General features: G+C 36.6%; 2 protein-coding genes across 11 annotated transcripts in view; one reads left to right on the top strand and one right to left on the bottom strand.

The window, feature by feature from the left end:
- Positions 1-166: 166 nt before the first annotated feature.
- On the bottom strand, positions 167-18,388 carry CEP44 (centrosomal protein 44). Of its 6 annotated transcripts, none has more exons than XM_068942507.1 (12): positions 17,903-18,388; positions 16,770-16,941; positions 14,123-14,272; positions 11,257-11,404; positions 10,125-10,271; positions 9,160-9,267; positions 7,407-7,535; positions 6,267-6,476; positions 3,664-3,733; positions 1,464-1,591; positions 1,179-1,216; positions 167-368 (listed from the first exon to the last, which is right to left on the bottom strand). In XM_068942507.1, the coding sequence occupies exons 3-12, from the start codon at positions 14,209-14,211 to the stop codon at positions 311-313; spliced, it is 1,125 nt and encodes a 374-aa protein (XP_068798608.1). In that variant the 5' UTR covers positions 14,212-14,272; positions 16,770-16,941; positions 17,903-18,388; the 3' UTR covers positions 167-310. The 6 variants fall into 6 exon arrangements, with proteins under 6 accessions (XP_068798608.1, XP_068798609.1, XP_068798611.1 ...); XM_068942508.1 differs by having other exon boundaries at positions 16,770-16,976; positions 17,903-18,159; XM_068942510.1 differs by having other exon boundaries at positions 7,407-7,532; positions 17,903-18,042.
- The window catches only part of FBXO8 (F-box protein 8), a 20,941-nt gene continuing 11,777 nt past the window's right edge, over positions 18,166-27,329 (top strand). The window contains exons 1-4 of one of the 5 annotated variants that reach the window (XM_068942514.1): positions 18,258-18,390; positions 18,994-19,115; positions 24,104-24,440; positions 26,934-27,060. In XM_068942514.1, coding sequence (XP_068798615.1) covers positions 19,070-19,115; positions 24,104-24,440; positions 26,934-27,060 — 510 coding nt within the window. In that variant the 5' untranslated portion in view covers positions 18,258-18,390; positions 18,994-19,069. Of the gene's footprint in view, positions 18,391-18,523; positions 18,587-18,993; positions 19,116-24,100; positions 24,441-26,933; positions 27,061-27,329 lie in introns of those variants that run through there. The other 4 variants (XM_068942513.1, XM_068942515.1, XM_068942517.1 and 1 more) reach the window with 4 other exon arrangements.

The raw sequence follows: 27,329 nt of genomic DNA, 5'->3' as shown, positions 1-27,329 counted from the left end.
TTACTTAACACACTGCTAACAAATGTCAACACAAAAATACATTGCTGTAATGAGTTCACTTTACTAAAAGGTGTGGGGAAGCTATCTGAACAGTTCTTGTTTTTTGGTTTTTTTAATTAAACAAAAACCTGAAAGGGAGAAGGGGAAAAAAAACCCAATACACAGATGCATTAAAAAAATTTATTCTAAAAGAATAAAAGCACTGGTGATCATTATAGGAATTATATATTAAAATTTTAATGCTATACAAACATATATTAATTATGATATCCATAAGACTACAAAGTACAGGTCCTGCAGACCTGTTCTTTTAGGTCTTCTCAGAGGTGCTGCTTGAGGCTTTCAGCAATTCTGAGGTTTCTTCAATCCTACAAATAAACCGTTTATACACACACACATTAAAGTACAGTAAAGGGCAAGTCAATTACTTCTTTCCTTCTAATGATTCTAAAATAAAAAACAAGCAGCATTAAACTAAGTTTCCTCCCATTCTCCCTTTTCCCCTGCAGTTGGTAGGCATGGTAAATATCTACCAATTATCAATAGACACTAAACACATGTATATAAAAAAAATCAGAACAATAAAATCTGAGGTTAAATCATACAAAAAACGCTACAGCTTTGAGGCTAGACATGTGTACAACACAAGCCTCTTGTTAAGAAACTATTACATAGCAATTCAATTCTCCTCACCAAGCGTATTAAAAGTATTTCTTGCAAAAAATATGCATTACAAATTTCAGGACTAGTATCAAATGTACCTTAATATAGCTAATCAGTGCTTGACCTGAAATTGCTCTTAACTCTGTTTTTTTTTTTTTTCTTAAAAAAGTTGTAGGGTTTTTTTAAACAGAAAAAAAATGTCTAGTTCTAGGAAATTCTTATCAAAAGATATATAATATTCCCATTACTTGTCAACCAGATTCTAAACACCCTTTAATCTGAAGTTAATACCATTAAGAATGCTTTCCATTGCTTGTTAGAAACCATAACAGTGACTCATCCCACAAATACAGAACCATAAGTAGATTTATTATCCATTGGAGTCATAAGGAAATGCCACACCTGATGTAGAGACCTTTGAGGTTTGGAACACATATGTACATTCTCTATATGCCTTAGTCCAGTACAATTCCCTCCTGGGAAACGAATTCCTGCTGCCCTTTCCTATTACTTACATTTTACTTATCCTTTCCATTCTTTGTCTTGTTGTCTCCTGCAATTTAAAAGCAACAAATTTAGTGAACTCTTCAAAGCTAGAATTCTTCAGATACATTTTCTCTATGGTTGAAAGTCTGACTTAAAGCACTGTTTACATATCAAAAGGATTTTTATGAGACAGACCTAGATGTAGTTTTGCATAGTTCCCTTGTTTTTCACTAGTAGTATATACAACTAAAACTAATGCTTGTTCTTTTGACCTTAGAAAGGAAATCAACTAAGCATTTGCCAGTTTTACTTACCTTTGAAAAGTTTGTCAGATCATGATAATTAATGGTCATGGCTTTGGGAGATGGGTCTGTGGATAATAGTGAACTGTATCCAGACGACTGATGAAGACTCTCTGGCATCTCCTCCTTCCCCTCTGCATCTACGGAAAAATACTCATTTTTATGTCACCTTTGCCTTTTTGCTCTCTTATTGCAAGGTCAGCTATCAAATAGTTTGATTTACAGTATATAATAACAGAACAGAATGCATTGTTTAGAGAGGGAGAAAAAAGCTACTGGTGAGGGTCCAGAACAGGTTTCTCATTCCTTAAAATAAAAGTGGACTGTACCAAGTATAATACACACAAGACTAACTTCAAAAATTATCTAGGAATACTACCTTTATCCTGATTACAGTCAAATTAACACTTCAGCAAATTTAATGAGTCAAATATTTCATAGTAATTTCTGATAGTTTTCATTATTTGTACTGCAAACTGCCTATTCAAACATGTTTTTAAATTTGTGCTAAATAACCAGTCTCAAACAGCAAAAATATAAACAAAATCATCAGTTTCTTGCTTAACTTGAAATTTGTTTGAAGGTGCTGCAGTGTTCTTAGCTCTGCTCCCACTGTGATAGGTTAGGCATGCATTCAGCAGAAACAGACCTATCTTCTATGTTTGGAAGACTCTGGTATGTTGTTTCTTTTTAAAAATCACAAGTACTCAAAAAAGAGAAATATACCATTGTCAGAGGATAGAAACAATATAGTATTTAGAACAAGGACAATGTGTTCATGTGTCTATTTTTAATAAGGCTACCATCTATGGATCGCACCTTTGAAATGTACTTGGCAGCACTGCTTTGCATTTAAACTCATACTAAATTATTTTGAAAGTGTATCTTCAGTACAGCTGTGATTCTTGAAGAGAATGATTACAACTAGGAACATCACCAAAAGGTTCCGAGTAATGTACAACCTCGGATATAAAAGTTAAGATGGTCTGTATAACATGTGCTTACAATTTCCTGGATATGCTTCAAAAAAAAAAAAAAAAAAAAAAAAAACGAACAACATGCTGAAAAATCCTAAAAGTCTAAAAATATGAAAGTTCTCTTGTAAAGACCATCAACCTGCTTGCTGTCTATGAAGTCCTCAAGTGTCAGTAATACGCCATTAAACATACAAAAGGAAGTAAACACGTTGCAAGCTTAAGGTCTGTAAAAAGAAAGTTACATTTTTAAGACTTCAGAATTAAAACAAACTTTGACATAAACAAAAAACTGCCTTTGTAATTTTGATGGACACTGGACTCCTGAGCTTTAAGGAAATGAGTTCTTCATTTCTCTTCCAGTTTCAGTGTGACAACCCAACACTGGAGGAAAGGGCCTCTTAAATAAGAACAGGAAACAATATTCTTACTTCTGGTGGTAGGACTAATAGCTGCCATAAGGGAGACGGGCCAAATTTATAAAGAAGATGATGCAATCTTAAGGCAAGGAACTACTGCCGAAGAAAAGAACAGAACAGAATTCTTCAGAGCATGGGGGGGGAGGGATTAATTTCTTTCCCACTTAAGGCTGTTTCACTTAATCCTTGTACCTTATCAAAATTCAAATTGAGACGGAAGAAACTGATTTTGTCTTGTTCTTCAAAAAAGAAAACATAGGAGAAAAAGTTTAGCTGGATAGCTGCTAGCTACATCAAAAGAGAGGAAACTTCAAATTGTTGCTGACTATTCTGCATAATAAGTACAAATTTGTCTCAAGCCCCATGATAAAAGTAACGAATCTAAACATATCACTGTTGTAGCTATAATGAACCTGCAGCAGCAAGTATAACTCCCTCTGTTCCTCTTGATGCTTAAAAATAATTTGTAATATATGATGACTCCTTTGAACTGCAGCTAACAGCATTTATGTTTCAGCCTCAGACACATCATATTAACACAAAATCTAAGATGCACATTTAATTATTTGTAATGTTGAGTTAGTATGCTATATTTGCATTAATCTCCTAAAAATAATTATTTCAGTAAAGAAAGCTTCTAAAGAATAGATTATAAACACAAAACAACTAGCAGGTTCAGTTCTTATCTGAAGCATGCATCTGATTTAGTAAGTCACTAAACTGAAATTGACTGTCTACTTAAAAATACTATTTTAGTCAAGGCCTGCAAGAAGTGTTTAGCCTAGGCCTTTAATTAAAAGGAAAACTGTAAATACTCACCAGGAGAAACTGGAATCCTGCTAGAAGTACATTCTTGACTTACATTGTTGAAGTCCGTAGATAAGTCATTCTACAATATAGTTTACATTTCAGTCATATATCCTGCTTAAAATGTCTTTTAACTAAAAAGTACATTTAAATAGTAAATACATATGCCATACCAATCCAAATGTATTAGCGCTACACAACTATTTTCATAGGACTGCTCTTCAGCTTAAAAGAGCCAAAATCTCACACTGTTATAGTCCATTAAAAAAAATACTGGTCTATTTCCTGATTTTTTTGTTAATATTAATATCACTGTTAAAAAACAGGCCAAAAGCTTCAAAGAGTAGTGCATATAACTCGGGTACAATTCAAATAATCAGATTGTTCTTGGCCTATCTCAACAGTTACATCTTGAGGTTTGCTGCTGTTAGCTTAACAAAACAAACATAACTTCCACTTTCACTTGTGATTCAGAAATGCAGCTTCTCAGCCCTGAAAATATTGGGCTATAGATCTGAACTGAAATCCATCCCACTTAAACATTTAGAACTCTGAAGTCCAGTTTAAGCTAGTTTTCCAGGCTCCCAAATGAGAGAAGGCTCCTTCAAGAACAGTGTTTAATGCCATCTAACTCATGGTTGTTTGTAGGTAAGGAAACAACATTAAAGTTGTATTAACGCTAAGTGTTTGCGTTACATCTTTCTAATTTCAAAAAAAAATCCAAAAAGCTTGTAAGTAACATCTAGACTTTCTTCACCAATAAGTTATCATTTAAGATTTGAAATCTTAGCCATTGGTAGCTTATCACTTTTAAACCTAGAATAACTATTGTCAGTTAACAGATGAACATTATACCCAAAAAAATGAACAATGGAGAAATAGTGCATACTACAAGGGAAGACGTTGAAAAAACAGAAATACGTATCCCTTAAAAAGAGAAAGAAAAAAAAGGGGAGGAGGGGGAAGATATCTGCGCTGACTTCTTCCCATTCCCTTTCACTGAAGCAGATTTAGTAGCTTTCAGACTTTCCTAGAGATACACGCACAGCTGCTGCTACTTTGGCAGCAGTGCAAGACAGATCTTAGGGTGTTCCTGCTATGTTGACTAAATGCCAAAAGATTCCTGAAAAAAAATGCTAGGGTAAGAAAAGAGTAATTCTCCATTGCTCCTATATCTGTGAAGCACAACTTGGATGGAATTTCATGAAACAAAGAAACAGCAAGTCTCTGGCCCAAAGGATTTTTTCTTGGCAGTTTCCAAACAAGTTAGAGGTTTGAAGACTTAAAAACACACACCACACACACCATAAAAGCCAGCTTCTTTTGCTTTGAAGCAACAAAGCCACACACAAACTAAATCTAAACTTGTTTCTGCAGACTTCCTCTTACAGCACGCAGAACAGAAGAAAAAATGATCTTATTGGATATTTTTGAGTGATATTAACGTTAAAGTACTTTAATAGCAACTATTTCAGACTATTTCAAAGCTCTGAACTTCACTATATGTTATAAGTTTCTGTAAACTCAATTTATTATTAATAAAGGAACAACAGAACAAGGCTAGTCTGAAACACAAGCTTCCCCATGCTGCTACTGTCATGAATGCTGCAGCCACCTTTTAGAAAGAATACACTTGAAAGAAGAACAAATCTCTGTGGCTGTTCAGCTAAAAAGCCTCTTGAGACAGCTAGCAAAAGAAAATGCCTTAACAATAGCTGTGCTTTTTGGACATATGTCCACCGATAATTAAGTTTCAGTGTTTATCCACCAGAAACTGACTTCATATGGTAATTCACTTGACCCATTACTGAACCTGAAACTGGGTAAAACAAAACAAAAAACCCAAAAACATGCAAATGAGAACACCACTAGTTATCCTTTTACAGTCTTTCAAAATAAAGTTGATCAGTCTGACTACTTTCTATTTCAGCATTTTGCCTAACAAGCACACTTTCAAGGAACACACACACACAAAAGAAAAAAAAAAAACAAAACACAAACAAACAAAAATTCACAACATATCTTGCATACAAGTATTGGTGACATTTTCAAGTCTGCAGGGCCAGCAGTGGTTACAAGATCAGCTCCTGGTTACAAGTATATTAAACATTTTGACAACTACGGAGAAAAATGCAACTCTGAGTACTCTTCACATAGGTTTTCAACTTCTGGAGAGCTTTTCACAGTATCTGAAGGATACGTGAAATATGTAAGTAAAAACGTTTTGAAATTAAGCATACGTTCACAAATATGATACTACAGTTCACCACATCTCAAAATATTTACTTACACATACATATAAAATTATATAATGTACATGTGTGCACATACAAGGACCTCCCAAAAGCATTAAAAATAATATACAGTTTTAATGCAGTACAGTAATTGAATCGCTCTGACAAGCATGCCAAATGTAGCAACATCACAACTGTAGCACTTTTGTGCATTTAGAAAGGCACAAAAAGTGGGGAAGAAAGGGGGAAAGGAAGTGTCAGTCAAGCTTGGCCAACACTTCTGTCATTTGGTAATGGCTGTACAGCGCTATAAAAACAGTCAACATTACAATCATATCTGCCTTTTTATGATAGGAGAAAAAACAGAAGAAGTTGACATACCTTTTTGGATTGCAACAGCAGCTCTGTTTCAAGGAGCAAAACTCGACTCAACAAATTATTCCAGTCCTTCTCATCGATAATCACCTTTCCTTTCAGTCTGTCTTCTAAAACACGTAGCTTATCTTCCATCCAATCTAGCTTATGCAGTTTTTCCTGGCAATCAGCAAGCTCACTCTTTAGGAACTCAATCTGAGAATTATCTTCTAAGACCTGGAAATATGGATAAGAATAGATGGCCTCCAATTTAGACATAGATGTAAGTATAGCTCATCATTTTATCCGAGATTAAAATGATTTTTCCTCACTTCAGCCACTGCACACTGCAACATTAAAGAATGCTCTTTCTTTCATGAACAACCAGTTTACAGGAATTTGGAAATTTAGCTTTTACATATTAAAAATGGATTCAAAAAAGCTGATTTCAGTAAGATTCAGGCATTTGAAGGTGCTTTATTGAAAGAATAATGATTTAGATGTCATAAGCTACCATAAGAATTTTCATTTTTACCCATTTTTAAATGTTATTTTACATAAGCACTAGTAGAGGCTAATTTCCAATGAATTTGTGCGTCACGACCTCATCCTCAGCTGGCATCAGAAACCGCACGCAGAGGAAAGCTCTGCCAGAAAAAGGATTCTCTGGTGTCCAAGAAAACAGGAGATCTGACTGAAAAGACATTTTTATGGGTAAAGCATTCATGATGTTTCGCTTCTTTATTGTCTAAAAGAGGTTCCATTCATACTACATTTTTTCTCTCAAAGAATGAGAGTAGATGCAAGACATCCCTTTCACAAAAATCCATGAAAATATATCAGAAAATTAATCTTCCACTGTCATAATTAAGATAAAATGGACCAATGAATTCAAAAAACTAAGTCAAGACAGACAGGTCTTTCCATTGTTAAAGAAACAGATTAAAAAAGACAAACGTGAAACAGTAAAGCTTAAGAGCTGTGTTGCCAGAACTGGCTCTTGAAAGGTTAGAACAATTCTACTATGATTTTTTCCTACCCATTTATTATATAAGTTATATTCAAGGTGCATGGAACTAGCTTTTAAAAACTTCTATACCTTTAGAAAAGCCCTATAAGAAAAGTTAACAACGTGTGTGGACATAATCTTAAAATTAAGATTCTTACTTGTTCACATTTGTCTTCCAGAACATCATGATTTAAGTGTAATTCTTCATTATCTTCCTCTGCGGGAAGGGCTGGAGGAGGAAGGTTGTCACTCTCTTCACATTCTGGATGTCGTTCTACTTGAGGCTTCTTTTGAGCGTGTTTTTTTTAAAAACAAACAAAAAAAACCCCAAAACACACCCACCCACTGGTGTTATTCATTACACAAACACTTCTGAACTTCATCTGACAGTTAACTGGCACAAAAGGCCTATTATTTTAGCATTTAACTTAAAAAAAAAAAAAAAAACCTAACAATCACCACTGTTTGCAAAACACAGCAATCAAAAACAAGCAGTTTAATTAAAAAGAAAAAACCCTACAGGTATGAAAGAATTGTAAAAGATCTATGCACACACTTTACTATATTGAAGTATACCTTGGTTGTCATAGAAAGCGTTGAAAACATTAATGTCTTTTTTTTTTTTTTTTTTTACTGTCAGGGTTGCTAGATTTTAAAATGTGGGTAGGGAGATGTGAATCTCATTAATCTTATATCAACACATGTAGAGACAGGTCCAATATTAAAAGTACCATATAAGTATTCAAAAAAAAATTGAAGTTTTATGAGAAAGATTACAATTCTTTTCCTTGACTGCTATTGGCAGAATAGCCCTACTAGCTATGCATCTCACTTCATTGGAAGACTCTCCTTAGAAAGAGCAAAATAAAAGGCAAATTTTTCCTTTTCTTTCGGGTAAAGCAAGTCCTGTGATCTCTCTCCCTCTCTCCCTGAATAGAAGAAATTACTTAATGATTGAGAATCTGCAGCTACTACTTTTGCACAGTGTTTTAACACTTAACACTTACTGCATGCATTAGTGAAACTGAAACTCTTTAATGGAATTTTAAAGGCACTCTCATATACCTCCATTCAATTCTACTATTCAATAACAAGGAAGTGCCAAATAAGTCATTCCAAATGTTTTATTTGTGAAGTTTTCCTCACAGCTAGGAACAATATTTTCATACTAAACAGAGATCACAGTCACAGATCTAAAGAAGTTTTGCAGGATTTTGCTTCCAGAGAATCACAGAATGGCTGAGGTTGGAAGGGACCCCTGGAGATCATCTAGTCCACCCCCCCTTGCTCAAACAGGATCAGCTAGAGCACACTGCACAGGATCGCGTCCAGGCAGGCTTTAAATATCTCCAGAGAAGGAGACTCTGCAACCTTTCTGACTTTGCACCCTCTTAGCAGAAAAAGACAAAAGCTGCCTCCTCCAAGGAGGAGAGTAACATCACTGCCAAGCAAGCGTTAAATTGAAGCCAGAAACGCTTCATTGGGAAGTCTTTGCTAAACAGACTTGGACATAAGAGCAAAAAGCATTTTTGAAATCTCCTTTGAAAGTAATGTAGCATCACACCAAACACAGTTCCAGCTCCACACAGGGCATGTATTCTGTCTTTTTCCAATTGCATCTTCATTTTGATCGCTACCTCTCCTTTTTGGTATAATTCAACCAACAGGTAACAGTACTGGATCATTACCACCATAACTTTGAGAATTGCTCAGTAAAAGAGAGAAGTGATGTTCTCTAATAACTTACTTTATTTTTTCCAAAACATGCACGGGCTGATTAAACTTGTGTGCTCAAACATAAAAATCCAAATAAAAGCACAAATTTCTGAAAGATCCTGACTTGCTGCAACTCAGATGAGCACATAAAGTAGACAATTTAGATGTACAAAGTAACAAATTCTATTTTCATACCTGTCTGGAATTCATAGCACTGCCAGCAGGATCTGCATGGACTTTTTCACAGTGTGACCACAGCTCATATTTAAAAGATCCAAGTTTCTTTCTTGTTTGGGATTTGGCCTTCAAAGTGAGGAGAGGAGGGGAAAAAAAAAAAAAAAAAGGTTCTAATACAGGAAATGCTGTGTTTGCATTTGTGCCATGCACATATTAGAACTCTGTAATACAACACTGTGTAAAAAATGGAAGGTAAGCATGATCCAAATTAACAGAGAAAACTGATCTGGAAATTAATGCTGTACACATACACTCATAATGCCTACACAAGGCTGCATCACAGCTGGTCATAAACACAAAGATAACTTGCACCAAAGCTGAAAGACAAACAAACAGGAAAGAAGGATGTAGTTATGTTACAAAAAGTGACAAAGAATATAGAAATTCTGAAGACTGTTATAAACCCAAATTAATCACAAAATCCTGTAAAATATAAAGCTTTAAACACAGCACACACTGACATATAGTAATACCTTAACAATGTATACCAAATGTGATTAATAATCAGATTCAAAATGTATACTGCTGAAACATAAATATAAGCATTGTATTTATATTAAACACTACCAGAACTTTCACATATCAGAGTGGTTTGTTTTTAAGTCTACCTTAAAAATCTACTGAATTAAATATTTACTATGCTTAGAAACGTAAAAGAAAACTTACCACTTACTGCAAAGATTTATCTTTTTCTCTAATAATTTTCATTTGTTGGTACTACAACGCATTGGCAGCTTCATGTTTTCTGTATACGTGATACTACTCGAGGATCTTATAATGGTACTTCATACTAAATTCTCCCTCTATTTACATTACCAATGATACTTCATCTTCAAATAAACTGGTCTTCACCTTCTAACTGGAGCAGCATCAAGCATATGTCACAAGAAACATGTCTCAAAACAAAGATATCTGATCAGTACCTTATTCAAGTTACTTAACTCCTTATGCTTTTTCGTCACGCTGCTGATAATGTCACAAACAATCTGCATTTTCCGTTCTGCAAAGCCAAACTGAAGAAACTGCTGTTTTGTTAAAATTGGTTTATATTGAAATAGGTCTCGGAGAAGCTGCAATAAAGTAAAAGTTTACTTTGTTTTCAAAACGTAGTTTCTTGCAGAAATAGCATACTCTTGTTCTTATTTCCCTTACAATCTTTTCTTTCATTCTACACTTTAGCAGTTAATCTTCTACTTATTTGGTTATTTACATATTCTAGGTGGTTCTTCCAGCTAGACCTTCCAATATACCCCTTCTAGAAACACTTCATTCACATCACGCTTTCAGTTTATAACTCATATCATCTTAAGAGGTATTAAACAAGTGACTGTAGACGTTAATTAAAAAAAAAATAAAAATCAAAGTTTCCAAACTGAGTGTACAATAAAAGGCTGTATTAACTTCAGCAAGTCAAAGGGCTAGTAAGACTTCCACCCCGAGTTTCTTTGCAAAGCCATCTCCAGCTTCTTCAGATAAATAACGTTAGCTTATTTAGACTAATTTTCCAACGTATCCAGCCTCCTTTTAACATAGATATAAAGTGTGCTTACAGATATTTTTAAGGATAGCATGAAATTACTTCCATTCAATTCAGAAAATAATTTGATGCTACTTATACGCTATTAAGAACTGGACTTTACATACTGGTTAATTTGGCATGGCATTTTAAAGTAACTGCCATTTTAAACTGTTATCACAATTATTGAAGTTTGTTAGGATTTTTTGCTGGTCATAAATTTTCTCCAAGGTCACTTCCGGCTATATAACCTATTACGCAATAAATATTTTGATTTTCTTTGCATTTAATATAAAACAATTTTACTGAAACTACCAAAACTGAGATGCAGCTAGTAATATCCTCCCTTATTTTCATGAAAATATAAATCAAGACTTACCACAGTTAGTTATAGCTCACCTTAAATTCTAACAGAACTGCAAATGATTTTTGTTGCCAAAAATTTTACTTTCCAATAAAACTCATATTAGATATTTAACTGTTATGAGGCCATACTCAAAATTGCCTCTATCAGGCAAAGAATACAAAGTCAGATATACCTTATAAATAGCTTCAATGAAACGCAAGTCACTCTTTGCTGTGAGTTCTACATCACACTTCACCAAAAGTTCTGCTATGTAAGTTGAGAAAGATGTAAAAGAATAGCTGATGATGGGTAAAAATACAGCTGGATCACCCTTTATTAACCTATTGAGAAATAAAAGTATTTTACGTAACAGAAAAAGACAAAAGCCTTTAATATAAGTAAGTCACTTCAAACATCTAACTCCGGAGGTCTATTAATATAGCCAGCATAACACTAAACTTCAATTAACCTTGAACTTCAATTTAAGATTTTTCTAGCTATCTTGATCAACGGAATTTTCCAGGCATATCTCATTCAGTAGTTCTTACTTTTATCTGTAAACATCCTGAAACAACGTTTTTTGCAACCCTCCAATTGTTCTAACACTGTCAAGTCTAAAGCCCAACAGCCTTTTCCACGTAAAAAACTAATTTTTGACCTTTAAGGGATGAAATTTATTCAACAAAAGTTTTTTCCCCCAGAACTTACATAAAATCAGAGAAAAAAAGAGAGAATAAGCAAAGAAAAGGGAAGAGAAAACATAACGCAGTGGAAGAAAGAAGAGCAAGAGCATGTTAGTCTTTACAATTGTTCTAAGGTTTGCTCAAAACAAGCAAACAGAGCGTTCCTTTATCCTCCAGTTCACAGGCACCAAACCAAAGAGTAAGTAAGAGTGACACAAAGAGTAAGTTCTTCTAGCTGTCAGTTTGCATGACAAGCACATATTTCCTTACCGACCTCAAGAGGAAAACTTATTTTCACATTTTATCAGGCCACCTGTGCATGGCTGCAGCACTGATGAGAAATACTGATCCACAAGAGCAAAATGATATTTTTAAACTCTCAGTAAAGAGCAGTTACTTAACTAAGAGTAGCTGCTTCTTTAAAATGCTTCATCCACATAGATATGCATGTAAAATGCACCAAGTAATAAGACGGAATTCTTTCGCCTAGTGTCAAATACAAGAATTCTTGAATCCTAGAAATGTGACGTTTCCCCTTCGCCTATACTTTTCCATATTACTTGGAAGCATATGGTGTTTTCAACTTCTAGATATCCCCAAATTCCTTTATTCATACATAATCCTTGCAGATCAGGATACTACAGTAGTAGAGAAGAGAGGGCTACTGATATCCATACAGACGATACACTTCAAGGAACCAGGTACTACAAAGCAATGGTGCACAACTACGGAATACATCCCCTCCCTTTCCATGCATTTGGAGGGTCTGAACCATCCAGACCTCACATTAGACTATGTCTTAAGTTCTGGTGATTTCTTTTATGTAAATTATATTGATATTGTTTTCTAGCCAATATGGAAAAGACATCAGTTATCAGTAAATTAGCAGTTGCTTTATAGAAGCAGATTCCTTAAGATGTATTATCTGCTTGTACTTCCTCACACAAGGAGTTGCATCTTATTGAACCTAATGATAAGAAAAGTGTGCTTGGGGTATTTTTGGCTTTTTATATACCTGAGAGTAGGAAGACTTCAAGGAAGATACAACTCCAACAGTGGTGACCACAAACAGCTTACACTCATGTACCCCATATCATTAGAAGTTACTTTCATAACCTTTCTGTGAAAATTAATCATATAAACCTTTTTTAACAATGACCTCACATCCCAATATATCTGCCATACTTACATTAGTAATTCCTCTCATTCTGTAAGGAAATTAAACTTCAGAGTTTAAACAGCACTTGATTATCAGCCATTTACATACATGGAACAGGTTAATGTTCTTGATACTTTCATAGAAACAGTTCTATTTGTATAAAACAGTATCACTCTCCTCTTGGAATTGTACTTAATTTGTAGCTAACTGTAGCTAAGTTTTGTATAAGTTTTGCTCTAATGTCAGTTAGGAAAGAAAAAAAATTCTCCAGTTGATCGACTGTTTAAATTGTGAAGCACTTAAGTATGCTTTCTCTCATGATTATAAAGTTAAGTGTTAATTCTCCTACTCCTTAAATTGCATAAAAAAATTTTTGCATATCGCTCAAAAATATTCCATTTGTGAATCAAATGAGGGAAATGTGGAAACTTATTTGTTTCTGAATTTTAACATATCAATAGTAAGTATTACAAAACCTTCCATTTCTCACAACTGAAATTTAAGTGTTACAAAATTGTATTGCTTATGCTTGTAGTTTACATGGTTAATGAAAGAACTTATTAATAATGAAAACTAAACATTCCTTCCAGATCCAAGTTAATCAAGTAACTAAAAGAAAAAAGTAACATTTAGGGGAAAAAAAAAAGCTTCAAACATTCGTTGGAAACAAGGATTTGAGTTTACAATGACCTGTACTTCTGATTCAGGAAAATAAGAAAAGCCATTAAGGACTACATTAATGATGAATTTAAACATGACATAGTATATCCAAAAGATAAGTTGAACTGATCATTCATCTAGAACGATCAATTTCGATGAAGTTATTTATCTCACTGGATCTAACTATTAATATCTACACTAACTTCTTTCAGTGTCATGAATGAGATAAGATCATTCTAAAAACAGTCATGGTTTTAAAATATTACTTAATCTAACTCCAGGAAATTAGTCATTTTTACTCCTTAAAGCATTAGTATTCAATCAGTTTTGTTAACACAGAAATAGTAGACAACTTTTAGGAACTATATATTTTATCCAGTTATGTTCTTCCTATGGCTTCCATTAGAAAACAAACATACAAATATAATATTTTTCATATTAAAGATGTATTTTTTTTTTTTTACAGAGATAAAGATATGTAAAGATCCTTACAAGATATGTTTACATATCTTGCTGTCATCATATATCATCATAAGTTTATTCATGCTGCTTCTTACCCAGTATAATCCACATCTCTTGGATAATTCAACAAGCGAAGTCCTTGCTCTATTTTTCTTAAACTTCCTTTTAGGTCTCCTGTTGTCATTATTTCAAATGGTACTCTTCTTTTAGACTATGAGATAAATGTAATACAGTACATTCTCCTCCTTAAAAATAAACAAAAATTATGTACACATGAAAATTTAAAAATACAACATAATCATCAACAAAATTGTCAGGTTTTTTGCTCCTTTTTTTCTGGACATGACTATTTCCCAAAGTGTTACAACACAGCACAGACTAGTGCTTAGTACTAATTAATACCAGACATCTTCCTCATTCAATCTATTTCAGCACCAAGCACTAATCGTCAACCCCACCAACAGAGATCTTTAAAGGTAAGGTATATGAATTTATGAATTTAGGGCTGACTGAAACCCATCAAGTAGTAGCAAAAACAAGTTACTTTGCTGTTTCAAAGTAGTGACAATCTTTTGCATTCTTTGGTCTAGAAAGTTTCCTACTCTTTTCTTCAGATCTTTCAAGGTCAAGACCTTAAAAACACATATAAAATCATCATCATCAGAAAGTCTGTCCGTATCAACCTGAGCGATTCTGCAACCTTCTAAGATACTGTAATCTTCCTATGGTTTTGGCAGCTTTCCCCCGGCAAATTTGAAATAGTTAAGGAAATTACCTTAGATAATTTGGCCTCAAGTTTACTGGCCAAAGGAGCAATCTTTTAATAGGTAAATATCAGAAGACATGCCTAATAATTCATCACAGATAGCAGCTCTCTGTCTAGATGCTCCATTAAATAAGTTGAAAATCATGGTGGCAGTAGGTCGGGAGGAGAAGATGCAACAAATTGCCTGGACATTTCAAGACAGGCATAAATTTACTGCCAAGTCCACCTCTAACTTCTCCATTGTATCACATAAGTCATAAACTGCTTTTAATTTACTATAAGCTTTGCTTCACGGGAGAAACAGACTTATTTAATCACTCAACACAAAGGTGCATTTTTCTCTGCAGAACTGTCCTGCAAGGAAGTTAAAGACTGCAGCAAAGAAAGAAAAATACAACATGAGAGGAGCAGCAAAGCACAAGATTATCATTCACATAAGTCTTTAGGTTTTTTTTTTTTTTTTTTTCCAAAAGGGGTTCGGAAGTACAGGAAATTCATACTTTTAATGACAATTTTGTCAAACAGAACTAATTAGTAAATTCTCAAGGGGAGGGGAAGACTCAGGAGAACTAATTGCCATAAGAGAGCTAAGAACAGTGGCAACTACGCCTGCTCAGTAGATTTAAAGAGACACCTGAAGCAGTTAACTTGAAATCAAATCAAAGTATCAGTACTAGTTACCTTGAAACCCAACCCCTCACTCCATTGCTTCAAAATAAATATTTAGAGACACTTCGGGAACATTGTTTACTATATCTTGCAAAGATTTGTTTTGAAATTATAAGCAACCATTACTGGTTCTTTTCCAACACAAGACTTTAAAAAGCACAGACTGGATAGCTCAGCTCTTGTAAGTCTTAAGTGAAAACAAGTAGCCTGTATCTTAGCATTCAGTCAGCTGGAACTTGAGAAAGTCCATTAGCAAACTGCCAGGCTCAGTGTTTTTTTTTAAATTGTTTATTAGAGAAAAAGCAAGGCAGATAAAGAAAAGTTAGTTTCAAGAAACTGCAGAGAAATCTGAACATAAGAGGTAAAGAATTATGCAAGCCTAACTACATAATTAGGTTCCAGTCATGACTGGAAGCGCAACTACAAAGTTGTAAGCAACTTCATCAGTATATTCCTAATGTATGGGGAGCACTTGCAAAGTTCTGAACTTTGCAATTCTCAAAGGAAAGCAATAATTTTTAAAAAACATTAGTGTAGTTAATGGCTTTGGAGACAATTTATGGCTATTAAAGGAAATAAACTAGAACTTAAAAGAGTACCCCCAGTTTCTATCTCTTATGTAACTTCTTTCAAAATTAAGCTATTAAAAAATAATAATAATATCATAATGCTGAGTCTGGACAACAGAGTGGGTATGAAAGATGAAGGTTCTTTCCACCTCTACAGAAAAAAAGAATCCAAAACTCAAGAAGAGAAAGTTGATATCTCTCACAAAAAGCAGCGCTTATTCAACATGTTCCTCACTTCTTTACAAATCTGCTAGCAGCTAACTGGCTTAACCCGCTACTGTAGTTCTCCAGAAGCCTCAGAAAGAGTCATGATTTCAGCCATAAAACCTTAGTACAGAAATTTACTGTTCAATTTTCTGCTACAGCCTAGGAGACAATTGCCTTCCACCATCTGCTGAATTCCTTTTCTAGCCAGAAAACAAATGCTTTGAAGTTTACCAGTTCAAGTAGCAAAGACGCACTGCTTCACAACCTATAGTCGAAGATATATTTTCAAGATAAAGAATTTCATGATATAATTTCTCACACTAATGCATGTGATTCAGCCACCACAGATCAAAAGACGAAACACCCCAAGGAGATTATATCTATCTTCGTCAGAAAAGAACTCATATGAGTACTCCAGTTTGCAAGTCACTTATTTGATATTACAGATTTAAAGCGAAGAGTCTTTTAAAAAGAAAGTTCTTGACCATACACTTCTCTCATAATAAAAATGTACTAAAAGCTTGTACTCACAACGTTCCATTTTTTTCCCTTCTCGTGTGCCTGTGGTGTTTACACTAGTAACCTTGAAGAAGCTTAAGATTTCAGGTGTGCTCTTCCCTCGTTAAAGCATTTTCTTCTTCACAGTGCCCGTGATTTTGAGGACTTCTACCGGTAAATTATTAGGTTGCAGGTGTTAGCTGTGCTAAATATAAACACACCACACACTTCATTGAGGACCTAGAGAAAATAGAACCTCAAATATTTGCAAACTGAGGCAGGTATTCTTTCTTCATGGGCTCCCGAAAGTGAGCCAGCCTGTGGCTTTGGCAGTTTAAACTAGTTCCTGAAGAAAAGTCTCAAAGAGCTTAATGTAAAACTGAAGCTCCAATCTACAACGCAAATAACCACAGAAGATGCTCTCATAGCAAAATGGAATCCTTGCAAGGACATAGGTTGCTTCCCAAAACAACTAACAATCATTTCCACACCAAACCTCTGGATATAAAAAGCTGTGATGATAACCTTCATTTCTAGCTTGGCTACAAACCTCTGACTAGCTCAATAGGTCATAAAAATAATAGAGTAGAAGTTGAATAGATTCAAGTGGGTAGAGAATAATTTAATACATTGCAAAGATGAATATTATGTAAAGTAACTTTTGTCTGTAGGAATTTATGACAGAAGAGCCAATATAACATAAGCTGTCCAAAGTAAAGCATCATGTTCTTTTTCCCTACAACTCAGGCATAACAACATCTAAATATGGATATAAATATATATATACAAAATATATTAAAAAATCTGGGGGGGGGGGGGGGGGAAGGAAGGTCAGGCTGTTTTGTGGAGGCCCAAAAGCGTCAAGAAGAAATACTGCCCTTCAGTATCGCGCTAGCTGTAACAGACGCGATTCCAACACAGCGGGCACTCGGCAACGAGCGCACCGCACGAGCGGCTGCGCGGCGGCCCTGCTCGCCACCCTAACCGCGGCGGACGAAGGCCGCCGGGCCGGGCTCCCCCTCCGCCCTTCTTCAACCCCTGGCCCGACCGGAGGCCGCTCTGCCCCGGCGGCTCGCCGCCCCTCGAGGAGACGAAGGACCCCGCGGGAGGGACGAGCCGCCACCGCCGCCGCCCCCCCCAACGGCGCCCCCGGCCCCGACACTCACCTGCGCCAACTGCCAGCCCGGCGCGGGAAGCGGCCCGCCACTAGGGCGCCTGCTCCGGATCGGCAGATTCCGCACTCCCTCCTCGCCGCTGGGGCGGCCTGCGCTGCGGAGGGGAGCCCTCCGGCCCGGGCTCCGGCTCCGGCTCCGGCTCGCCGACCGCGACCGCCTTCCCCTGCTTCGTCCGCGGCACGGGGCCGTCCGACCTAGGGCGCGGATTGAATCTGCCGCCACGAAACCCCGGCGGCTTCCGCTTCCGCGGAGCCTGCCCGAGGAGACGTCACTTCCAGCAACAAGGGCAAACGGCAAACGTCAAACCTGCCAGGCGAGAGGCGGCGGCGGCAGCTGCGGCGGCGGGGCCTGCCCAGCTCCTCTCGCCCCTCCCTGCCGCTCGGGGCTGCGGGAGCCCCGTCCCACCACGCACCGGGAGGCCCACGCACCGACTCGGGCCGGGCTCGTCGCGGCGGCGGTTGGAACCCGAGCTGGCGCAGGTACGGGCGAGCACAGGTTTCCCGCGAGGCGGGGCGGGGCGGGGCGGGGACGGGACGGAGGGGGGCGGATGGACGGGCGGCACAGCCAATCAGGAGGCGAGGTGCTTGGGGCAGCCCTATGGCGTGCGGGGGCGGGACTGACGGCGGCGGCCCGCCCGGTGCCGGCGGCGGTGGGGGCCGCGCGGCCCCTCTGCCGGTAGGAGCGCGCCTGGGAGGGGTGCCGGGGAGGGGGCACCCCGGCGGGGAGCCGGCCTGGGCGAGGTGGCCGGCGGCGGGGGGTGCCCGGGGGCGGGCGGCAGCTCCGGCAGCCTGGAGGGTGAGGAGCCGGGTTTGCCTGGGGAACGGCGAGCGTGGTGGTTCGAAATGAAGATTTTCAGGCTTTGCATGTGAAGGGCTGTTTGCGGGCGTCGCTCGCGGCTGCGGTGAATGAACTTCAGCTTTGGCACTATGGCTGTGAGGGTGATAGTGGTCACAGAGCACCGCCCGTACGGGCCGGTGACCAGAAAGAGGAGGGTTTTCAGGTCAGGACGCTGTGTTGTGTTTTATTTGGTGAAGCAGAACAGGGTAACAACGAAGCGTTGTTTTAACCCGGGTTACGTTTAGGTTTTAGTATCCCATCATGCTCTTCAACACTGTAAAGAGTTTATTATCCGGTAACAAGGTGTAACGTGAAGAAGGCATGATAAAAATTGAAACCAGACGCTGGCATACATCACACACACAAGGTCAGCACGTTATAAATAAGCTTGATGAGTGTTTTCCCTTTGATAATTATTACAGCCAAGCCATTGAAAGCTTTCGGTTATTAGGTAAAGCTGCATAATTGAGAGTTTGGGAATGTACATTTAAGCGGCTTATTGAATCTGAAGGCTGAAGATGGATATGCAGAATACATTTAACAATATAGTTCTAGGTGCGTTTACAGTAACAATGGGTTTAGTCATCTTCTGTTACAAGCGAGTTCTCGGAGCATTCACTGTAGTTTACTGTAAAGCTGAAAATAACTGTTTGATCAAGAAAAATAAATATATGAGCTAAAATGGCATATAAGCTCCTGGATAACTTCATACTTATTAAAGCTTAAAGTTTTCCAACAGTTGGTTCCAGGTTGGTTAAATTGTACCTGCCCTTGTGTCATTTGTGAAAGTTCTTCAGTTGGTACTCGGCATAAAACACGTACGGTATATCTTTTCATCAATTTTCAAGTTAAAAAAAAGAGTTTTAAGATTTATGCTGTGATGTCTTCTGTATCATTGTGGTAGCTATAGGAAGAAGACTTACATCATAACAGTCTAGTTTCTTGAAAGATAGTACTTTTTTCTATCTTGGAGCCACTTTCTAACATTAAATAATTTAGAAGTGATTATGTTGTAGCTGGTGGGTCAAAATCCCAATTTTTTATGCAGGGAGAAAAGCCCTGTGAACATCAGCAAAAACTACTGGTGTTCCATGAACACGAAACTAGCAGCTAAAATGTGGGTATTTATTTGGGGGCTAAGTAGGAAAACTTGATCTCTTGCAACCACTACGAATTCTTTACAAATACTGTATACACAACAGAAAGATAATCTGACTGTGAAAAGGTTTTGAAGCTAGTATAAAATTGCTCATGGTGTAAAGTTCACTTGATAATTTATCAGACACAGTCTTTTGATGACCTATTTCTGCTAATGCTGCTGCTCTTTCACTCCCGTCTTTCTGGGATATTATGATTATGAAACTTACCACAATATGATTCCTACCATTCTTCAGAGCCTTAAACTTCTTGTTACTGCTTTTTTTTTATTTAAAGCATGTCTAAATAATTATTTTCGAAAGACATTTTTTATCAATTTGGAATTAACAAATGTATATAGAAATGTGGATTTGTTATAATGATATAAAGTAATGTCAGAAGAGATAACAAAAATACTAGCAAAATGCATTCCATAATTTGTCCTATCAAAAATTAGCTCCAGAAACAGATTTCAGCATTTAATTGACATTTCATTTTTCTCTACATGACATACATTGTTTATTTGGAATAGGTTTGATCGTTTCCTATTTCGTGAAATTTAAGGTTTGTTATTTCAATGTTGTCATTATTTTCTTTACTGATTTCTGTTGCTGTCTTGATTAATGACTTGGAATAATGATGAGGAACTACAACCCCACACTCCAGATTCTTTCCATCCTTGAAAATTATCTCTTACTGCTTAGTTATTTTATCATTTTGTGTAGTATTGTTTTTGTTTTTACACAAAGAGCTGCACTGAGAAAACATGCAGGATGTATTCGAGTTACATCCACATCATGTGCTTTTGTATGTGGGCATACATGCACATATCTTTTTACACCTAATATTTCCTTTACAGAGTTGAATTGAATAGTCATTGCTATTCAGTCATTCAGATCATCTGATACCTGCTGTAAGTGAACACAGACAGCCTCCAAAATTTGCATCTGCATATTTGCACGTGTAATTACTTGGTGACAGTGTTACTCCCAAGGCTAAGGGCAAGAATTGATTGAAGCCTCGGAAGATATTTAGAGATACTTGTTTACTGTTTAAGTACTGTACTTAGGTAATTAACCAGCGCGTATATTGTGCCTAGCAAAATGGGAGTTCGATCTCAAGTGAATTCTGTAGTTCAGTCATAGTAGCCCTTTTTGAAATGTTGTATTTGTTCAGAAATATTCCCTGTCCGCTTCTCTCATCCCTTAGGAGAGTCTTCTCTCCGTTCCTAATAGCGCTTGGCTGTTAATGCCTACCTATAAAAGCTGTTTCTTAACATAGTTCCTTACAGCACATCACTATATACTCTCTCTGCTCCAAGGTAGCGACAGCAGCAGTAGCGGTAACTGGAGTTGGGAGTGGCAAGAGCTTCGATGGGGTTGTGCTTGTAGTCCCAAATGCCAATTCTGACACACCTCCCACTGATTCTTTTAGTAGTATTGTTACAATTGGTGGTGTTGTTACAAATGACAGTGGTGATACTCCCCTTGGATGAAGGTTAATAGCTTCTTTCTCCTTGTTCTTGTTTAAAAACAAAAAAAGTTGGCACTGAACAACTGCATCTCTGAGAGTGTCTGTTAAGTGCTCTTACTGTACTCTGGCTATAGAGTGAAAGATACAGGCAGAGTCCTTCATCTTGTAAATAAATGGGTTTTCTTTACATCTTGAACTATGTTCCATAAATCAATTGCAAAAATCAGCATAAGTTACTAATGCCCACTCTCAGCAGACCGCTCGTTCTTGTGCTGCCATTTTTAAGTGGCAGGTTGCAGTATGGCTTCCTCTCATGAAGCAAGTTCACCAGTGGTGCTAAGGGCTTTTGAAAAGTTAAATGTTGATCTTGAGAAAATAAAAATAACTTCTTATGATTACATTCTTGCAGCAGATTGTATATCCTATTTATGGTGTGACTCAGTAAGTTTTTTTTAAACACTTGCCTAGTATAACTGTTGATTATGGCTTAACCTGTCTTCAGTCTGCTAAAAAAAAAACCTTAGGCCAAATATATAACTGTACAGAAAGTGAAAGTAAAAGTAATGATGATTTTATTTAAGATTTTACATATCACTAAATTGGTTATTACACATATGATTGCAGTTTCCACATACCTTTGACCTTATCTAGATTAAAAGCTCAGAAAGGAAGGCTCCAACATAGATCTTTGACATCAAGGACTAGATTTTTTTGAATATGTGACTGAAGTAATGAATTCTTCAATTGCAGTGAATAGATTTTATGTGGATAACTGCTTCACCAACCAGCTGAACCTCTGTCTTTCGTCAGTCTCTGTCTTGATTATACTTTTTTCTTTCGTTTCATTTCTCCATTTTTCTCCCATGATCCCTCACCTCATCCATGGTCTGTTTTTTCTGCTTATGTAGAACTATTTCCACCTATTTCTGACCTTTAACAGATTAAGGCCCAATTTTAATTCCGTGTGCTAGCAGAAAATAAATAACTAAAAACGCATGTGAGGCCAGGCCAGGCCTCACCATACTTTTTTTTTTTTTAATTCTTCAGCATTTTTTCTATGAAAGTCAGCATCAGGAACCTGCAGATTCCTAGTGCCATCGTTTATACTAAACTATCTTCACAGCAAAAGCTGAAAAATAAGAGATATATCACTATATATACAGTACTTCCAACAGGATTCAGACAACATTCCCAGACTAAATTAGATTAAGTGTGATTTATACTACTTTCATTTTCCCTCTTAGTACATACAGGATGTTAATGAAATATGAAATGTGTCATTCAGAAATCTTGGCAACTAAATAATTTTCACCATCTGCTTTTATTACCATCTACAACAGAAGTTGACAAAAAATAACAAACAGTTTACTAATTGTGATAATTAAGATATAGAAGCCTTATCATCAAGTTTTTATGCTATCAACAAGTTTACTCTTAATATTGCCTCTTACATTCAGCCTAATAACTTCTGGGTACTCTTTTAAAGATTTGGGATATGTGATTATACTGCAGTCTTTTAAAATGCCTTAGAGAAGGGCATCAAGCAGAAAGGGACACCCTGTGTTTCAATCTAGACTTCTTTCAAGTTTTCAAAGCAATAAACTTCCATTTTGGACAACTGTTCAACACGGTAACTGTCATGATGCTTTCAGAATTCAGCCTCAGTTTCCCCTTAAGTTTATTCTTATTCACAATGATTAAAAAAGGGTTTAGTTAGTTCACTGTGCTGCCTGCAATTTTCAAAACCTAATAAACTATCAACGTTTTCCACTTACTATTCATTTCTTACTTCTCCATGTTATCTTCAAGAATCATGTCCAGACCAACCATCTGATGTATTTTCACTGATCTTTAAAAAAACTTAGTTCTGGATGTTTAAAGTAACATGCTAGAACTGCACAAGATAGTCCGTATGCATTCGCAGCAGTGCTACATGGAAAGTTAGTTTTTACCTTGCTTGTCTGTGTTGCAGTGTTTTTTTGTATTCAGGTCAGGATTGCTCTTCTAGTAGCCTTATCTTGTTGCAGACAATTTGCAACGTTGAGTGTTTGTAGAACAACTGCAAAAATATTGAGGAATAGTATCTAGCTTCAGCTAGAATCCTAGTTTTCATTTCCAAAAGATATATACACACGCTTCTAGCTCTCATGACTATGAAAAAAAGGTTGAAAAGATAGTTTGTGTGTTCAGAAACAAGAAACTGAACCATTAATGCATTATCATTGAAGTAAGTTAGGAATATTGTAGTTAGAAATCATCCCAAGTTGTTAAGTCTTGTCTTAATGTCAATCCCTGCCTAATTTTGCATGCTACCCACTGCTCAGGACACTTTCCTTTATCCTTACATTTTATAGCACCTCACTATTTCTAAATAAGCTATTACTGTTAATTTTTAAAGGTAATCTGAAGGTAATCATTCCAAATGTTCTGAAGATTAATTACTCTTAACTTGCAAGGACAATGTTTTATACTGTTTGCAGAAACTTATTGTTAATTTTACAACTCTTCATGTGCAGAAATATTTGCAAAAGTATCTTCTTGATTTTTTTAATGATTTTTATTTTCAATATTTGTTCAGTTTCTCCAGTGGAGACAGATTAATCTCAGCATAATTTTGACAAGACTAACTTTTTTCTGTTCAAATCAATTCCAGGTTTTTATTTTAACTTTTCCAATATATGTGTCTTATAAATTTTTATAAATAGCTGTCAACTCAATATTTGATCTGCCTTTTATGTCCAGCAGGCTCGCAGATGGGTCAGGGACTCTGGAGAGTTGCTAGGAACCAGCAGCTGCAACACCAAGGATATAATGGACAAGGCTATCTTACCAGAGAACATGGTAGGAGGATAGCTACTAACAGTGTTTCCAATACAAGCCATCGCAAACAAACCCAAGGAGGCATTGACATCTACCATCTGTTGAAGACAAGAAAATCTAAAGAACAAGAAGGATTCATTAACCTGGAGATGCTGCCCCCGGAGCTTAGTTTTACCATTTTATCGTACCTGAACGCAACCGATCTCTGTCTGGCTTCGTGCGTCTGGCAGGATCTTGCTAATGATGAGCTTCTCTGGCAAGGGTAAGCAAATAACATAAAATCACTTGAATACAGTGAAACTGATTATTAGATTTAAAGTTTGTCTCAATAAGTGCTTTTTAGCCCAGTAATATTAAAAAAAAAAAGGTTTCCTGAGTTAATTATAATTGAGATTTGACATAGGAGAAACCTGAGTACAGTTTTAAAATGTATTATTCTGCATTTCTAATTACTATCTAGTATTAGTGGAGATTACTACATACACATCTGTGCTTTGTATAAGTGCACGTGTGTGTTACTACAAACCAGTTGTTCAGTATATCACAAAGAAAAACAGGGATTTGTCTTCAGTGTGGTATTAGGTCAAGGCACAGCTCAAATGTTTCCATTATTACTTCTCTGAACTTCAGACAAATATCTAGCTTGAGCAGGCAAACCTATTCAGCTGAAGCTCCAACTAAAAACGGATGGGAACTGAGCTACTTTCTGTTGCTTAATTGTCTTGCAGTCTGCTTGTTTTCACTCAAACGAGGCAAACTCAAAAGAAATTTATACATATGTAGATAGTTTGAGCTAATGGTGAAATTAGGAACACTATTCTAGGTCACAAATATCTCCAAAGGCATTTTCATTATCAGTGTGCCTTGTGTTTTAAAATGGGTTAAAATTTTATATCTGGTAGCTAAACAGTCACCGAAAGCATTAACAAGGAAAGGATAAATGTAGTTAAACAGAAGTATCACACTGAAGTAGTAGAAGATATACATTATAGTCAATAAGAATGGAAAGAGCTGAAAGAAGTCAGGAAAGAAGTCCAGAACAGTAAAGGTATGTTCTGTCAAATGAAATAGTATAAGATTGATGAAAGTATTGTTTTCTTTGGTGTTTCGTAGCACTAGGAAAAAGTTGTATGAAACTATACTTATCTTTAGACTAGATGGTCAGCAGAATTTTTGTCGTCTTGCACAATGTAGTTTTACCCCTTAACTAACTCAAGGGACAGTAGTATTACTATAATAGGTAGGTGGTTGTTCCAGGTCCTATTTCTTTCCCTGTCGTTATGCTCTAAACTCTTCCTTCCCTCATCTTATTCTTTGCCCCTCTGCATTTGAATTAAGCAGCTTTCCTTCCTTTCATGCTGCATGAATTCCAGGAATAGGATGCCACAATTTACAACTTAATCACAATTCTTCTGTTTTTGGGGACTGTTGTTTTGGTAGGAACTAGAAACTCGAGTGAAGGTCCTGCTAAGTTCCTCAGTTTATGTACAGCAAATATCTTGGTAGTTCAGTAAGTATGCAGTGTAGTGTGCTGACTTCTTGCTGGCAAAATGATTGTAAATACAATAGACTCCCTGCACCAAAGCACAGAGGAACTAGAGCTTCTTAATTAACTAATTTATATGCAGTATATATTTTTAACATGATTAAAAAAATGTATATTTTCCTCAGAGTTCATCCTGGGAAATAGTTCAATCATTTTCAGTGAAACCTTCACAAAAGTGCAGTTCAAGGCATACAGCCTGCTTGAAACACTTCAGCCTAAGTAGATTAAGGTGGGCAAAGTTAAAAATTACAAAAAACAGGCTCTTGCTGCGGAAAACGTTGTTAATCTTTTCTGTTGGCATGGTTATCTGTTATTTGTTTTAAAAGTTCTTGTACAGGAAGCTTCAACCTTTTAAATAAAAGTGCATTGACGCTAAAATTAACCAATTTCTCACCTTCCATTTCCAGTCTTTCTGTGTAAAAGGTTTAAAAGTGGTGGTTTCACGTCCTGACTTTATATATGAAAGTATTTGAAGTTTATGTGCTTGAATATAACTTAAAGTTTGTATACTTGATGTTTGTCAGGCTATCACAGGGATATGTTTGATAGTGAAAATCTTTCCTGCTCTAGCAAATTTATAAGTCTGAAAAATAGCAATGCACGTAATCTCTGTAGACATGTTAGTCTTTAATATTTCATATGTGGTGAATATATTTGAACTTAATGAAATAATGATTGAAATAATGGCAAATACAGATGAAATATATGTAGAGGGGTGGGCTGGATCAAATAACCTGCATAGGTAAAGGCTGGGAAAAGGACAGCTGGAAAGCAGGGAGTTAATGGTGTAATTTGGTGCAGATATGGCTTCCCACTCACTGGAGTGCAAGAAAAGAAACACAATTTTTTAATCTATCATACTGCTGCAGGAGAGCAACTTGTCATGGTGACCCAGTATTTAGTTACTAGAAGTGCCAGAAGTCTCAGCTATATGGATGTCCTTATGATGCCACCTGCTGGGATATGTTTTGAGATTACACTCAAATCCACCAAAACCTGAAGGAGAAGAAAATAATAAACATATAATTAAAGACTTTAACAGCAGACATGCAAAATGCCAAGGATCTTAAGTGTTACGAGCAACCTATTTCTGACTTTTCATAATGTTTGAGTACTTAGCTTTGCAGTGTTGATAACATGGTGTGTGTGTGTAAAATACGTGAAATACAGAAAATAATTTTGATATTAGATTTAATTCTATTTTCATAGGTTGTGCAAATCCACTTGGGGTCACTGTTCTATATACAATAAGAATCCACCTCTGGGATTTTCTTTTAGAAAATTGTATATGCAGCTAGATGAAGGCAGTCTCACCTTTAACGCCAACCCTGATGAGGTAAGTGAACTGTTAATGACAGTAATAAATAGTTAAAATGTCTGTGATTTTTGTTTAATAATTGTAGCCATATTAGAAGCCAAGTTTTAATAGGTGTTTGTTTTACTGTAAGATTGGTAAATACTGAATTACAGCCTTATCCTGATCTTTTTTGCCTTTGGTACCTGTGCGCATCATTTACATGGCTTGCCTCATAAGTATTCTGCACAGCAGTCCAACCTATGGATGCCAGAAATTCATAACCACATATTGACAAAGGAATGAGGGGC

The sequence above is a fragment of the Struthio camelus genome, chromosome 4 (assembly GCF_040807025.1).
Source record: "Struthio camelus isolate bStrCam1 chromosome 4, bStrCam1.hap1, whole genome shotgun sequence".
Taxonomy (NCBI): Eukaryota; Metazoa; Chordata; class Aves; order Struthioniformes; family Struthionidae; genus Struthio; species Struthio camelus.
Note: the sequence above shows the minus strand (reverse complement) of the source record. Positions and strands in the feature narration are given on the sequence as shown.